General features: G+C 42.5%; 1 protein-coding gene and 1 long non-coding RNA gene across 2 annotated transcripts in view; one reads left to right on the top strand and one right to left on the bottom strand.

The window, feature by feature from the left end:
- Nucleotides 1–15,478, bottom strand: part of LOC137640169 (uncharacterized) — a 241,973-nt gene that overhangs the window by 44,863 nt on the left and 181,632 nt on the right. The gene's annotated exons all lie outside the window — the stretch shown is intronic.
- Nucleotides 12,020–13,591, top strand: LOC137638980 (uncharacterized). Its single transcript, XM_068371311.1, has 3 exons — nucleotides 12,020–12,112; nucleotides 12,293–12,626; nucleotides 12,797–13,591. Exons 1-3 carry the CDS (start codon nucleotides 12,020–12,022, stop codon nucleotides 13,279–13,281), a joined length of 912 nt encoding a protein of 303 aa, XP_068227412.1. The 3' UTR covers nucleotides 13,282–13,591.

Raw genomic sequence — 15,478 nt, 5'->3', positions numbered from 1 at the left:
AACATTGCTCGTCATAAAATTTTTATTGTATTTTATCCAAATCCCTTACATCAAACTTAAGAGAATTAACATTCAACTTGGTTCCATATTCATGTTGGTAACGGGGAAATAAAATGCAGATATATGGAAAAATCCTTATAGTCATGCCCCAAGAATCATTTATAGCTATCTATACGAGAGCAACTACCTAAAGTTTATATCTGTAAGACTGTTGCACTGGCCTTATTTGGTAGACTGACATTTTAGCTCTGATTTGACATTTCAAATCCTTCATCTTTAATTAGTGTTGTTAGTCAAGAAAGTGATAATTAAATGGATTAAAGCCATCGTTGGATTGTGGCATTTATCAATGATAGCATGAAAAAAGCCTTGTAATTCTAAAACAAAATTTTTAGTCCAAAATTTATTAATCATTAGAAAATAAATAAATTAGGATATCCTATTTCATTTAACTTGATTTTACTTGTCTGATTAAAGTACAATACTTGACAAACTTTATTATTTCAGCGAACCTCTACTGATATTCATATGGCCTCTCTCCCAATGCTTCATTTATATAGACTTACCAAAAAAATTACAAATTTGGAGGGGATTTTTATTTTTCCTAACCATACAAATCTGAGCTCTACTATGGATGTATTGTTCCGGTGTAGCTGTTAAACTAGCTATAAACTTTTTAAGCAAGTTAGCAGGGCTTAGACCAACCACTACACTTATATACTCGGCTAGACTGTTAATCCACTTTTGATTAGGGTCAGTATCTTCTGGAGGAATAGGTGATGGAGGGCCAAGTATGAATAAAGAGCTCAGCCAAATTTGTCATTTGTTCTTACACAAATACAAACCATTTGCTCTTTACTATGGAGACCTACCTTTAGGTGGGTGATAGTCCAAAAAATCCAGCAGACTGCTACTTGTCCTGGGGTATGACTCTGAGCTCTTGCAAGCGTAAGGGGGTACCTTTGCCACCTCGCAAACTCTTGGTATGTAAAGCATGAGCGTTGACAGCCTGGGCAAAAGTGTGGAAGGTTAAGCACTGTGACTTGACCAATCAAGATTATTGGAGTGTGCAGCATTCCTCTTGCACAACCTAGGCAGTGCCCGACTCCCCTCGCAGGGAGGAAGGGGACATAAATATATAACATATTTCAGGCTACAAAAGAGAAATTGATAATTACCTGCAGTCGGAGGTAGGCCAGCTTGCAGAGTCATCCAATTGCTGTACCCCAAGAGAGTGGAAAATGAAGGAAGAAAAAGCCAGTCATTCTGTCCATCCATCCCAGACTAAGAACGGGTAATGTCTGCCCTCAACAGACTGCTACTTGTCTTGTAAGGGAGCTGAGGTAGCTTACATTTGTTGTGCTGCCACAACAGGACTTATGGAGAAAGTATTTAGACTCCTGTGTGTTCTGTCTTACAGGTAATGGGCCATAAAGGTATTTCTATGCTTCCACATACCCGCTTATAGGACTTACACCACAGAAAAGTTTCTTTTAAATGCTTGAGATGCACTGACACCTTAACATCTTGAGTTCTTTTGATCCTGCCCATGCTAACACAATGCTGTTTGATGTGCGGGCTACCTCCAGAAGTTTGTTTAAAATAGTGCCTAGGCACTCTCACCGACCATAGTAACAACTGATCAGAATCATCTGTTACATGACGGAGACTCAAAATCCAGAAAATCCTGAACCTAAGATTCGCTACAACCAGATTCCAAGTCTTGGCAGCGAACTCACGGACAAGGTTGAGTGTTACTTACCCCATCCTCTTGAGGGTAGGGTACGTTTGGTGCAGCCATTTGAGCGAGGTCATTTAGACACAGCCATTTGGGCGCCAGCTAATTTAGCCCCAGCCTACCTGGCGACGGCCGTTTTGGCGCTAAAACATTTGTTTTATTTACTGTATAAATCTTACTTCATATACAAATCTTTAGAAAATTTTTCTATTTATAAATTTGTCCGTGTGGATGGACAAAATTACAATATATCATTTATATATTGAAAGATGATACAATACATTTAAAAATAGAGGAAAACTAGCTCTCTGCTTGTTTACCTGTTTGCTCAGTCACTTTTGTTCCTGCCAACGAAGCCTTGTTTATAATTACCAAATGAACTAAAACAGTACCTAGTTTTTTGGTGTATGTTTTTATACTTTTCTGAGTCTGCTTTTACTTTTCAATTAAAGTTTTAGGTGCTGTTTTTGGTAAGTGATTTCATTTATGGTGTGATCTCAGAAATTATCTTGCTTTGGTATGCGATCTCAATATTTTAAATGGGTAAATAAAACAAGAATAATAGAAAATCTAATGGTTCTTGCTGTTTGCAAAAAAATAAAAACATCAAGCTCCACGTGTACTGTAGTGGCAAGCAGTAATGTTGAGCTGCGCACGCTAACATCAATGATTGATTATTATTTCTTAGATAAATATTCTCCGGTATATATTCTTAGAGAAAATCTAATGGTTCTTGCTTCACCGTGAAGTGAAGTGAGTTTGCATACCAAAGCACTGAGACAAGAGATACCCCGTCTACGACACCAACACAAAAGATTGCCCACTTAGCCTTGTAGACTGAAGTCAAGGACATCCTGAGGTATCTAGACATCTGTTTTGCCACTTGTGCCATAAAGCCTCTCTTTTACAGATGCTGGTTAACCTCCAGGCTAGAAGGCTTTGGGATATGGAGCCCGATGGTAAATCTGGGGGTGTGGGTAGCCTAAGAGGTCGGGTAACGCAAGAAGTTTCCTCGGTATTTCTGTCACAAATGAAAGCAGGTCCAGGAACCATTCTACATGGTGCCACATTGGTGCTATCAGTGTCAATGACAAGTTGGGCGGCAATCTCAGCCTGTTGAGAATTCTCTTCAGTAGGCAGAACGGGGGGACACGTAAATGTCTAGGTGGTGAGCAGTACACTGGAAGTTTCCGATTCAGAGACGCTGAAAAGACGTCTATCCTTGACGAACCCTACAAAGTCAAAAGTTTGTTCACTATCTGTTGATCCAAAGACCATTCAGAAGTTACAATCTGAGCCCTCCTTCTCAATTTGTCTGCCACTACATTTTTCTTGCCAAGAATGAACCTGGTTGACAGGGATATCAAGTTGTCCTCTGTCCATTACAGTATTTCCATGGCTAGCTAGCAAAGATGCCATGAAATATTACCTCCTTGCTTGTTCAGATGAGCCTCTACGGCTGTGTTATCGCTCATCAACACAACCGAGTGACCTGAACGAAGTGGTTGAAAATGCTCAACAGCTAAGAAGCTTGCCCTTAGCTCCAGTAAGTTTATAAGGCATTGTTGGTCTACCTCAGACCACAGTCCGGAAGTTACAAGATGCAACAGGTGAGCACCCCAACCCTCTTTGGACACGTCCATGAAGAGCATCAACTCGTGAGGAGGAATAAGATCTATCCCTTTGAGAAGGTTTGAGTCTGAGACCCATCAACTCAGGTCTACCTTTTACTTCGATCCCACCGGAACACAAACCCCGGGAGGATCCGTTTTAGGATCAACAGGTCTTCAATTGCCACTAAAGTGACCGCATCCAAAGAAGACTATTGGGGACCAAGCATTCTAATGAGGCTAGTTGACCCAGAAGTCGTTGTCACAGGTGAGCTTGTGGTAACGGGAGAGCCCAAAAACTTGAGCGAGTCACTTCCTCGAGTCTTTCGACTCTGCTATGATGGAAAGACTTTTCCTAATAAGCTATCTATCCTCATAACCAGGTATACCAAGCTCTGTGTGGGTTCAAAAGAGGACTTCTCTAGGTTTAACACAATCCTCAGATTGTGGCAAAACTTGAGAGCCATGGCTCAGTGGCGGAGAAAGATCTCTATCGAGTCTGCCAATACCAGTCAATTGTCTAGATAGTGAAACACGTATGCCACTGGCACAAGCCCAAACCAAGACCAGTGTGAACACCTGAGGAGCTGTGGACAGGCCGAGAAAAATGATATTTTCATAATAAAATAAATTTTTGAACATACTTACCCGCTGGTTATATAACAATAGCTTTATTCTTCTGTATTCTTCTGTCTGGCAGAAATTCAAAACTCGCAGTAATCGCATAGATATGCCAGGTATACACTAGCGCCACCACAGTAGCTAGGCCGAACTATTCCTCCCAGCACCAGATTTTCCATGCCCATAGGTCTCTAGAGGGGAGGAGGGTGGGATTTTAAGTTATATAACCAGCTAGTAAGTATGTTAAAAAATTTACTTTATTATGAAAATATCATTTTTAAACATTTAAACTTACCCGCTGGTTATATAACAATAGCTGATTGACACCCTTGGTGGAGGGTCAGAGACAGCAACATTAATGGAATTTCACTTAAGAGTTAAAAACAAAACTAGCTTAAGGGTTCGTACCTATTAAGGAAGCTGACTTTAATGATTCTCTGCATTATTAAGTCTGCTGTCCTATGAGAACCAGCGGTCCACCCAGGGGGCTGAAAAACTCTAGGAGCTGTCAAACATTGAATAACCTATATGCTGACAGGACCTCAACTAATACCCTTGTTCCATGCACTCTCAAGGAACAAATGACCACCTAACTAAGTCAAAGATTGCGGAAGATTGTCGAACAATTTCCTCTAACCATAAAATTATATAAAAGTTCCAAGAGGGGAAAAGGGTACTAGGGATTATGGGAGTGTAGTGGTAGACCCTTCACTTACTACTGCATTCGCTGCTACGAATGGACCCAAAGTGTAGCAGTCCTCATAAAGAGTCTGGCCACGTTTTAAATTATGTGATGCGAATACAGATTTACTTCTCCAAAAAGTTGTATCCATTTTGCTTTGCAGAGAATGATTTTGTTTAAAAGCTACAGAAGTTTCCACAGCTCCAACTTCATGAGTCTTAACTTTAAGGAGCTTAAGGTCTGCCTCACCACAGTGTGTGTGAGCTTCTTTAATCAAAAGTCTTATGAAATATGATAAGGCGTTTTTAGACATAGGTAAAGCAGGCTTTTTGACTGCACACCAAAGAGCTTCTGAATTGCATCTTAAACCTTTAGTCCTGTCTAGATAGAACCTCAGTGCTCTAACAAGACACAGAACCTTCTCCAGTTCTTCACCCCCCAAATCAGAGAGGTTAGCAATTTTGAAAGATTTTGGCCATGGGTGAGAAGGACGTTCGTTCTTGGCCAGAAATTCACGCTGCAGGGAGCATATAGCTTTGCCGTTTCTGAAGCCAATGTTCTTGCTAAAAGCGTGAACTTCACTGACCCTCTCAGCTGTAGGTAAGCTAACTAAAAATAAAGTCTTTAAAGTCAGATCTTTAAAAGAAGCAGAGTTCAAAGGTTTGAATCTGTCACTCATCAGAAATTTTAAAACCACGTCTAAATTCCAGGCTGGTGAATCCTGTTGACGCTTCTTAGAGGTTTCAAAGGATCTGAGAAGATCCTGAAGGTCCTTGTTATTCGAGAGGTCTAAATCCCTATGCCTGAAGACAGTTGCTAGCATACTACTGTACCCCTTGATGGTTGAGGAGGAGAAATTGTGCTTTCTTCTAAGCTCTAAAAAGAAATCAGCAATTTGAGCTATAGAGGTACTGGATGAAGAAACTGAGTTAGCTTTACACCATGCACTAAAAACTTCCCACTTGGATTGATAAACGTTGATGGTAGAAGTCCTTCTTGCTCTAGCAATAGCCTTGGCTGCTTCCTTCGAAAATCCTCTAGATCTTGTGAGTTTTTCGATAGTCTGAAGGCAGTCAGACGTAGAGCTTGGAGGTTTAGATGGTTTCTTGCCAAGTGGCATTGTCTGAGAAGATCTATTCTCAATGGCAAGCTTCTTGAAACGTCCACCATCCATTCCAGTACCTCTGTGAGCCAACCTCTTGACGGCCAGAAGGGGGCTATTAGCGTCAATCTGGTTCCCTCGTGAGATACAAACTTCGGTAATACTTTGTACAGCACTTTGAATGGAGGGAAAGCGTACACATCCAGGTGTGACCAGTACATCTTGAACGCGTCTATGTGTGTCGCTTTGAGGTCCGGAACTGAGGAGCAATGAGTCTCTAGTCTTTTCGTTTTTGAGGTCGCGAATAGATCTATGAGAGGGCGACCCTAAATCCGCTTTTCGTTTTCGAGGTCGCGAATAGATCTATGAGAGGGCTACCCAAAATCCGCTTTTCGTTTTCGAGGTCGCGAATAGATCTATGAGAGGGCGACACTAAATCCGCCAAAGTTTCTTGCATTCATCTAGAAACAGTGTCCACTCTGTGGGGAAATCTTGATTCCTCCTGCTGAGGCCGTCTGCCCTCATGTTCTTTTCCCCTTGAATGAATCTTGTCAACAGGGATATCTTTCTTTGTTGTGCCCAAACGAGAAGAGTTCTTTTTTTCTCGTAAAGCGGCCTCGAATACGTTCCCCCTTGTTTCGCTATGTACGCCAAAGCTGTGGTATTGTCTGCATTGATTTGTATTACTTTGTTTAGTACTAGCTTCTCGAACCCTTTGAGAGCCAACAGGACTGCTAACAGCTGCTTTTGATTGATGTGGAGATTTCGCTGTTGTTTTGTCCACAGACCTGAAATCTCTGACTTTCCCAGTGTTGCTCCCCACCCAGAGTCCGAGGTGTCAGAAAACAACACAAGGTCTGGGTTCTTTTGCTCCAAAGAGAGACCTTCCTGGAACCTGTTTATGTTGTTCCACCACCGAAGGCACTCTTTTATTGCTTCCGTAAGAGGAATGATCTTCTTGTCGAGGATGTCCTCTTTGTTCCAATGGTAATTGAGATGGAACTGAAGGGATCGTAAATTTAGTTTCCCCAGAAACACAAATTGTTCCAGTGAAGAGAGAGTTCCCAGGAGGCTCATCCACTCCCTCACTGAACAAAACTCCTTCTTTAGAAAGGCACAAAGACTTAGGAGAGCTAGCTGTATTCTTGCAGGTGATGGAAAAACCTGAAAAGCCAGACTCTGAATCTCCATCATTAAATAAAGAATCTTCTGGGATGGGATCAATTGAGACTTCTCTGAATTCACCAGAAGTGCTAGTTCCTCTGACAGACTCATTGTCAGATGCAAATCCTCCAGACAGCGATTGAGTGAGGGGGCTCTTAGTAGTCAATCGTCCAAGTACAAGTAGGCTCTGATGCCTATTGAGTGGAGCATGCTTGCCACATTCATCATGATCTTTGTGAAAACTAGAGGGGCGGTGGTGAGGCCGAAACACAAGGCCCGAAACTGGAATACTTCCTTCCTGTACACGAACCTTAGGTAACAATTGCAATTCGGGTGAATCGGGACATGAAAATAAGCATCCTGGAGGTCTAATGAGACCATCCAGTCGCCTTTCCGTACTGGTGCAAGAACAGTACTCTGGGATTCCATAGAAAACTTTGTCTTCTGGACGTAGTTGTTGAGGGCACTTCGTCCAGGACTGGCCTCCATACTCCAGAGTTCTTGGGAACCAGGAACAGTCTGTTGTAGAAGCCTGGTGATTTTAAGTCCCGTACCCTCTCTATTGCATTCTTCTCTAGCAAGAGAGACATTTGAAGCTGCATGGCCTGCCTCTTTGATTCTTCCTTGTATTTGGGAGAAAGATCCACAGGGTTTCGAGATAAAAGGGATTTTGTATCCCTTCTTTAAAACTAGAACAGACCAAGGATCCGCTCCCCTTCTCTCCCAGGCCTGCCAAAAGTTGCTTAGCCTGCCCCCCACTGCTGTCTGAAGGCGAAGGCAGTCAGACTCTGCTTCTGCCCGACCTAGAACTTCTTTTGGCCCTTCTACTATCAGATCTGAAGCTGCCTCTACCGACTGTCCTTCCACGAAAAAAACTGTGTTGTTTGAGGGAAGGTGGAATCCTCCTTGAATCTACGGCCGGAGAATGATGTTGGAAGAACCTTCCTTGCAGATTTAGAGACTAGGTCATGAGTAGCTTTTTGAGTAGGGGCAGCAGCCACCTCCTTTACTAGTTCCTGAGGGAAAAGAGAAGGAGAGAGAGGTGCATAAAGCAATTCTGACGTCTGGAACGGAGTGACTCCCATGGAGAGAAAAGAGCACAGAGTTTCCCTTTTCTTAACAACTCCGGCTGTGAATAGGGCTGCTAATTCATTTGAGCCATCTCTAACAGCTTTGTCCATGCAGGACATTATATGGATAAGATTAGAAGTCTCAGGGTCCATTAAAGCAGAAACTTTCTTTCCCAAGGTGCCCAGAGACCAATCAAGGAAGTTGAACACTTCAAACGCCCTATATATGCCTTTGACAAGATGGTCAAACTCAGTCATAGACCATAAAATCTTTGTCCTTCTCATAGCTAAGCAACGAGAAGTGTCTACCAAACTCGAGAAGTCGCCCTGGGCAGAGGCAGGAACTCCCAAGCCTAGGACACCTCCTGTTTCATACCATATGCTAAACTTGGAGGCTAACTTGGCTGGAGGAAAAGAGAAGTTTGTTTTGCCTGGAACTTTTTTAGATTGCATCCAATTCTCCATCAATTTTAATGCTCTCTTTGAAGAGCGGGAGAGAACCATCTTAGTAAACTTTGAAGCTTTTGTTGATATTCCCACGGTAAACTCCGATGGAGGTGAGCGTGGAGCCACGGGAGTAAAGTGATCAGGAAATAATTCTGAAAAAACCAACATAATCTTCTTGAGATCTACAGAGAGTTGTGGTGTTTTATTTCCTTCCTCTTCCGAGACAATATCCAATGGCTCATCTAGAGAGGAATGATCATCCGGATCCTCTTCCGAAATAATTCCAGCTGCTACAACAGCTTCTTGTTCCGAAAAGCGCCGCTCGCGAGCATAAGTCGTTCAGTCTGTTTGTCTACCTGACAATCAATAATATTGCGCTTGGCGTCACGTCCGTGTGCATGTTGTACTGAATCCGACTGACGTTGGGCGTCACGGTATGCTTGATGTTCGACGTCACGTTCTTGTTCTAAGTCACGTTTAGATAGGCGTGCGACGTCACATTCGGGCGCCTGGCGCGTGACTTCGCGTTCAGCCGCCTGGCGCTTGTCGTCGCGCCTGGAATGATGACGCTCGACGTCACGCTTACTCGCTTGACATTTGCTATCAAGAGAAATAGAAACTCTATGAGCACTAGCAGTCTATCACCTGCTCAACATCGCGTATAATGGTAGGCTGCCTGTGTGACAACGCGTCATGATCGGAATCATGACGAACCAACGCTTTGCCGACAGCGGGCTGATAAGATTGCATAAACGTTGAGAGTTGCTGCTAAATGTCCAGCAGCATAGACCAATTAGGATCAACCTTAGATGACACAGGAGTCCGACACTTCTATTGCGAATTCGCCTTCTTCATCGCTCGCATAATGCTCCACATTATCGGGAGATGGAATCCAGTCTGATAGAAGCGGTGGTGCATGTACCGTAACACCAGATTCAGGAACAAGCTCTGACTCAGTCTGAATCATACCCTTGTCAATCTCAGACATCTTGTGAGTTGATTTCTGTCCGCTGCTAGCGATTCCACCCTTGAACCAAGAGCCTGGATCGCCGTCATCATATCTTTCATTGTAGGCTCAGATGGAACAGAATTAGGTTCAGGATCTACCATTACAGGGGAAGAATTAGGTTCAATGATATTAGAAAATGATAAATCTCTAGATCGAGAGGAACTACGCCTAACTCTATCCCTTTCTAGTTTGGGAGAGTAGCGATCAAAAGCCAACCAATCACTCTCCGATAATGCAAAACATTCTTGACATCGATCTTCAAAAATACAAATTTTACTCCTACATTTAGTACAAATCGTATGGGGATCAACAGAGGCTTTTGGAAGCCGAGTTTTACACCCTTTCACGCACTTCCTATTTGAAGGGGAGGGGTCAGCCATTTTGAAAAGTAAATAGAGAGATCAAAATCAAGCAAGGTAATCCAAATAATCGAAATTCAATAGGTATTCAAGAGAATCCAAAAGCGAGTACAATAATGCAAAAGTCAATAACCAAAAAACAACTGTACATCACCAAGAACACTGTCAAATCCAGGTAAACAGCGAGTGAATTCCCAAAGGTGTTGCCAATATGGCGGCAGAAGAAAATCTGATGCTGGGAGGAATAGATCGGCCTAGCTACCGTGGTGGTGCTAGTGTATGCCTGGCATATCTATGCAATTGCTGCGAGTTTTGAATTTCTGCCGGACAGAAGAATAAAGCTACTGTATTGTTATATAACCAGCGGGTAAGTTTAAATGTTTAAAAACAGCACTTGGAACTGGTATACCTTTCTGTGGGATACAAATCTTAAGCACTTTGTAGAGGATGGATGAATAGGAATCTGGAAATACACATCCTTCAAATCTAATGTGACCATGCAGTAATCCCGCTCTGACTGCCTGCCTGACCTTGTCTGCAGTCTCCATCTTGAACAATGTTTGAATGACAAACTCGTTCAAGGCCGAGTGGTTGATGACTGGTCTCTTGCCTCCGGAAGCCTTCTCTACAAGAAAGTCAATTGAAGAAGCCTCGAGACTCATTGAGGACCTCCTGGAGAGCACCCTTCTCTAACATGGCCTGGACTTCTGCCTGTAAGGCAGAGTTCTTCGCAGATCTCGGTGCGAAAGGTACAGATGTCATTGGGGGATGAATCAAGGGAGGTGGAGAGCTGGTGAATAGAACGACATACTCCTTGCGAAGGACATAGACTGTCCATGGGGTCAGCCCAGAGGTGAAGCCACTGCTGCCACCTAATCTACAGGCATCCTCCCACCGATGGAAGAGTGGGAAGAGGGTACCCTAGGGGGATATCAATCATGTCTTGTACCTCTCTACCCACATCATTTCTGGGTCTTGCCCTGAAAGGGCTACTTGTTTGGGTCTTCCCACATAGAAGGTATGGGTACTAGAAGGTTGCCCTAGCCATGATGGCCAGATAAAGGAGGGAGTCCTGGCTCCCCTTCATCCACTTCTCCGTCATTGTATCTACTTCCTCCATGGGAAACAAAGTCAGAGACTTGATAGATGAATTCTGCAGGAAGAGAGCATCTCTCCTTGGTATCTGTTGCTGAAATTTAGATACCACAGTGACACACCTCTTCAGTAGCCAGTAGTGAATTGGTGTATAAGTTTTCTAAGATACTCATCACAGCTTGGTAATTTTTTCGCTTTATGATACGAGCAGATACGAGAAAATAAGAGTTAAGAGCGAGCGAGCTTACACTACCCACTACTAAGTAGCACACCGAGCATTCAGTAAAAGTGGTTACATTGTCATGAGACCATCTGTATAACATTGTAATTACTCTGCTTTGAAATTTTGTTTGCTGTAGGGTAAGGGGCCCAATGGTGACGCAGGGCCCAATGGTGACGCAAAAAAAAAAAAAAAACGATAATTTTTATACTAGTAATCGTAGGAACATTCTCTAGGTCAGAAAATAAAGGCTGGAGCATGTTCTTTTCATTCTGAAAATTGTATGAAAATATATCTACAACTTTTTTTTCGAGGACCGAAAATGTACAGTTTTGACCTTTTCTGTTGTTTTTCTTAGCTAAACGTAAGGATTTTACTTTCTACATTTGCTTGCATCAAGACCATGTGTGGTAATTTTTGTTAACATTTGTTATTTCAAGGTACTCTAAGGTGGTTGGAGATGATGTCCAGAGAATATTAAGACCAATGAGTGATTAGTCTGGGTGTGGCTGAGGGAAAACTAAGTGCGTCACCATAGGGCCACCAAATCGTGGTGGCCTAGTGGTGACGCACATTTTCAAAACAGCTGTACGAAGGTCTAATACACACCAACATGAAGAACAATATTAGACCTTTCAAACATAGGACAGAGAGCTCAGAATCACTTACCATAGATGAGCAATCAATCCTTGAACATGGGGCATTTGGGGCCCTATGGTGACGCAGTGAGCTGGCCATATGGTGACGCGCGTCACCACTAGGCCATGCGCACTGCGTCACCATAGGGCACCACTTTAGAAATGATTATTTCATGTCTAGTTTTCTTTACAGATTATAAATTAAGTGTTAACAGGAACAAAAAGTAAATATTATTAAAAGGAAATTACCCAAGTTCAGTTAAAATGGATAAAAATACTGTTAAAAGTCGGCTCTTCCCAAGAAGCCAATATACTCAGAAAGACATAGATGATGCTTTGGAAGAAATTAACACGTGGGTAAAATTTGAAAACTATAGTATTTTTTCCTTATAATGAAATTTGCATGTTGAAAATAATGAAAAAAATTACCCAGCATAACTCCTCTCTCTCTCTGAAAATTATGTCCAACGGCCAGTCATTGTGTGGACGGATTGGCATGAAACCCGAAACAATTTCTATTTGGCCTCTTCCCTAAAGAGTATGAACATTATCCTGTACGGACTACCACCTAATACCATCCACATCATGCAACCCTTGGATGTGGCTGTGTTTGGCCCACTTAAAAAGAACTGGACCAAAGGGGCCAAGGAGTTCGAAAGGAAAAACCCAGATGACATGATAACGCAAGTGAATTTTGCTAAAGTGTTTCTGCCCATCTACTATGACTCTGTATCAGCAGCAAATATAAAGTCAGGCTTTTCAAAGTGTGGACTAGTTCCCTTTGATGCAGATAAACCTGACTACAGCAAACTTCGTAGTGCAGCTGCTGTGCATGAGGAACCTTCAACATTATTTGAAGCCATAGACCTCGGTAAGCATATAGCCCATTAAGTATTGCACATTCAAAATTTATTGTTTTTTTTATCACAAAATTATAGGGTATTGCTTTTACATAATATAGGCCTACTTAATTTCCCATTTTTATTGCACTGCTATTTATCTAATATAATTTTCTGTACTCAATTACACGTGGATTCACAGAGCAGTCACGTCAGACTGATTTTCATATGACAACACATCGAGGTGCCCAAACTTCAGGTCGCATGTTTGAGACTGCATGCATCAGCTACCTCATACAGTGTGGATACTCTATTCTGCCACCTGAAAGCACTACATCACAGATGGAGAAACTAAAAGGTCCCAAGAAATCTTGGGATGATCTCGTGCTTGATCAACATCCTGCACGAGAGTTCATTGCTTCAAGATCCATACCCAGCCCAAATCCTTCTGTTTCGAGGTCATCATCTCGAGGGTCATCCAGGACAAACACACCATTGCCATTCTTGTCTTCTCCACCATCAACTTCATATGCTACACCTGAACCGCAAGTGACACCTGTGCTTCAAAGGGCCCCAACAAAAACTACCCCATCAACATTGAGTAGTGCCTTTAAGACATTTAATTTCTATCCTGAGAGGAGGCAGGGCCAAGGTCCAAAGAGACCCCGCAATGAAATTTATCCTTAGGTGAAAGATGTCCAGGAGCAGGGCCTTGCAGTTACGTTCCTCAAGGAGGTATCCCCAGGGTTTTATGTCTACCCTGACATAGAGGATATCTCTTTCCCTGTGCATAGAAGGGAGGTCGTGGAGCTACAGGAGCCACAGGCAGCGACAATCCAAAGAAAATATGGGTTCAAGTTCAACAGTAGCATCAAATCGGCAATAGTGTCAGTCCTCAATAGATAGAATAGGCTAATTTTGCTCACATACACTCAGGGAAGTAGCTAATAAGCATTATTTCTTCAAGTTTAATGGTTTAACATATGTCTAATTAATTTCGATGTTAGTAGTCAATCATGTGCTTCATTTCATCGAGGAATGTATGAAAATATTCAAATTTTTTGGTTGTGTTAATGATGTAACTTAATTTTTAGTTAATTTGCTGATTTAGTAATATTTTTTGTATTTGATTTACTTATTAAATTTTATTCTTTCATTCTATGTGCCTCATTTCTTCCTTATTTAATACAGGTGCAATGTATATGCAATTGAAAAAATTGCGTCACCATTGGGCCAGGTGCGTCAGCATAGGAACATGTGCATAATAGTGACGCACCGACTTCGGCCGCCAATAACTCAAAAACTATAAATGATAAATCAAATTTGATTAAAACACATGAAAATATAATCATCTGTGAATAAATCAAGACCCAGAACTTGAAAAAATATGAAAAAGCAAGAGAGCTGTAAGCGATGGAATGAAAAAATCCAGGGAAAATGCATCACCATTGGGCCCCTTACCCTAAGTGTATTTTAGAACATTTTTTAGTGTTAACCATGGGTCTTAAGAAAAGGTTTGTCCAGATCAGTGCTGTACTGAGAAGAAAAGAATGATGTCCTTCGATGTAAAGCACCAAATAATATAAAAACACGAGGAAGGTATGCGTTTTTTTTATTTGGTCAGTGATACGGTTGTAGTACTTCTGCGATATGTACGATCCTGAAACAGGAGTTGATAAAAGCTATGAACACCAATCAAAGGCGTTAAGATTATACTGAAGCTCCGGATAGAGTTATTGTTGGTGATAGTGTAACCAAGAACATCATCTGCAAGAAGGCATGTGACATCTGTGGGGAATTGATGTAGCAGACACCAGGAATATCAATGGATGGGGCATCAGAAGTCATTCAAATTCATTTGGGTTGGTTTGATAATATTAAAATGACCGGAATTCACTCTATCATCAAGCATGATGAGGGAGCAAGTTCATAAAGTATATTTAAGGACCTGAGAAATTCATAAAATTTTTAGCTGAACTGACTGAAGCCAAAGGATACTACATCTGGTAAGTCTTCAGCTGCGACGAGAGAGCTCTTCTGGAAAACTATGCCAAGGAGAATGTACATGATGGTAGAGGAGAAGAAAATACCTGGCCACAATCCTATGAAGGATAGGTTAGCCCTTACACTACGCCCGAATGCAGTTGGTAACTTGAAGAAAAACTGTAGATTATGTGGAGGGCAACCTAAAGGCATGGGTTACCAGGGAGTTCTTTGTTCAGTGGGTAAACCTGGTCTTTGGTTCTTGAACAGGGTCTAGACTTCTGCCCGAAGGGCCTGCCCCCTTGCCGATCCCATGGCAAGAGAGTCTATTGACACTGGATTCCTGATCAGGGGAGGGAAAGATGTTATGAACGGGACGCGATATACTAGATGGATCACGGAGATTGTCCAGGAATCGGCCCCGAGTTGCTTCCACCTGTCTGAGCAACTTTGTAGGTATCCCCCTACTGGTGGAAACGCACGGGGAGTGCCTATCCAGCATTTACGGCCTCGGCCGCTCCCTCTAGGATTCTTTCCTCCACTAGAGGACTTTTTGCCTTTCCTGTCCTCGACAGGAAAGGGCTTATTAGACACCGTTGTCTTCGTTGCTGGTTTCGTTGTCACGGTTGTCCACCTCTCAGCAGCAAGTTCCACGTCCTTAGGCTCAAACAGGTGGGCTCCCTCTAGGGAGGAATGTCTGAGCCTATACATCTCGACGCTGGGGATCTGTTGGTGGAACCTCTGAGACACTGCATCTCGACGTTTCAAGATAGTGTTTGCCCACAAGTTCGAAATTTGGTGGGCAAGAAACTCGATCGTGCGAGTGCTTGAGAGTAAAAAGGTCTCCATTGCCTTCCTGGTACACTCCTTGGAGAAATCCTCGGATCGTATCAGGATACCC

This window comes from Palaemon carinicauda, chromosome 4 (genome assembly GCF_036898095.1).
Source record: "Palaemon carinicauda isolate YSFRI2023 chromosome 4, ASM3689809v2, whole genome shotgun sequence".
In the NCBI taxonomy this organism is placed as follows: Eukaryota; Metazoa; Arthropoda; class Malacostraca; order Decapoda; family Palaemonidae; genus Palaemon; species Palaemon carinicauda.
This window is presented reverse-complemented; position numbering and strand designations above follow the sequence as displayed.

Excerpts from the sequence above, each read along its gene's own strand:
- LOC137638980 (XM_068371311.1), top strand. The coding sequence starts at position 12,020 with ATGGATAAAAATACTGTTAAAAGTCGGCTCTTCCCAAGAAGCCAATAT. Across the intron at positions 12,113-12,292 it reads TGGAAGAAATTAACACGTGG|AGTATGAACATTATCCTGTA; the intron begins GTAAAATTTGAA and ends TCTTCCCTAAAG. Across the intron at positions 12,627-12,796 it reads ATTTGAAGCCATAGACCTCG|AGCAGTCACGTCAGACTGAT; the intron begins GTAAGCATATAG and ends GTGGATTCACAG.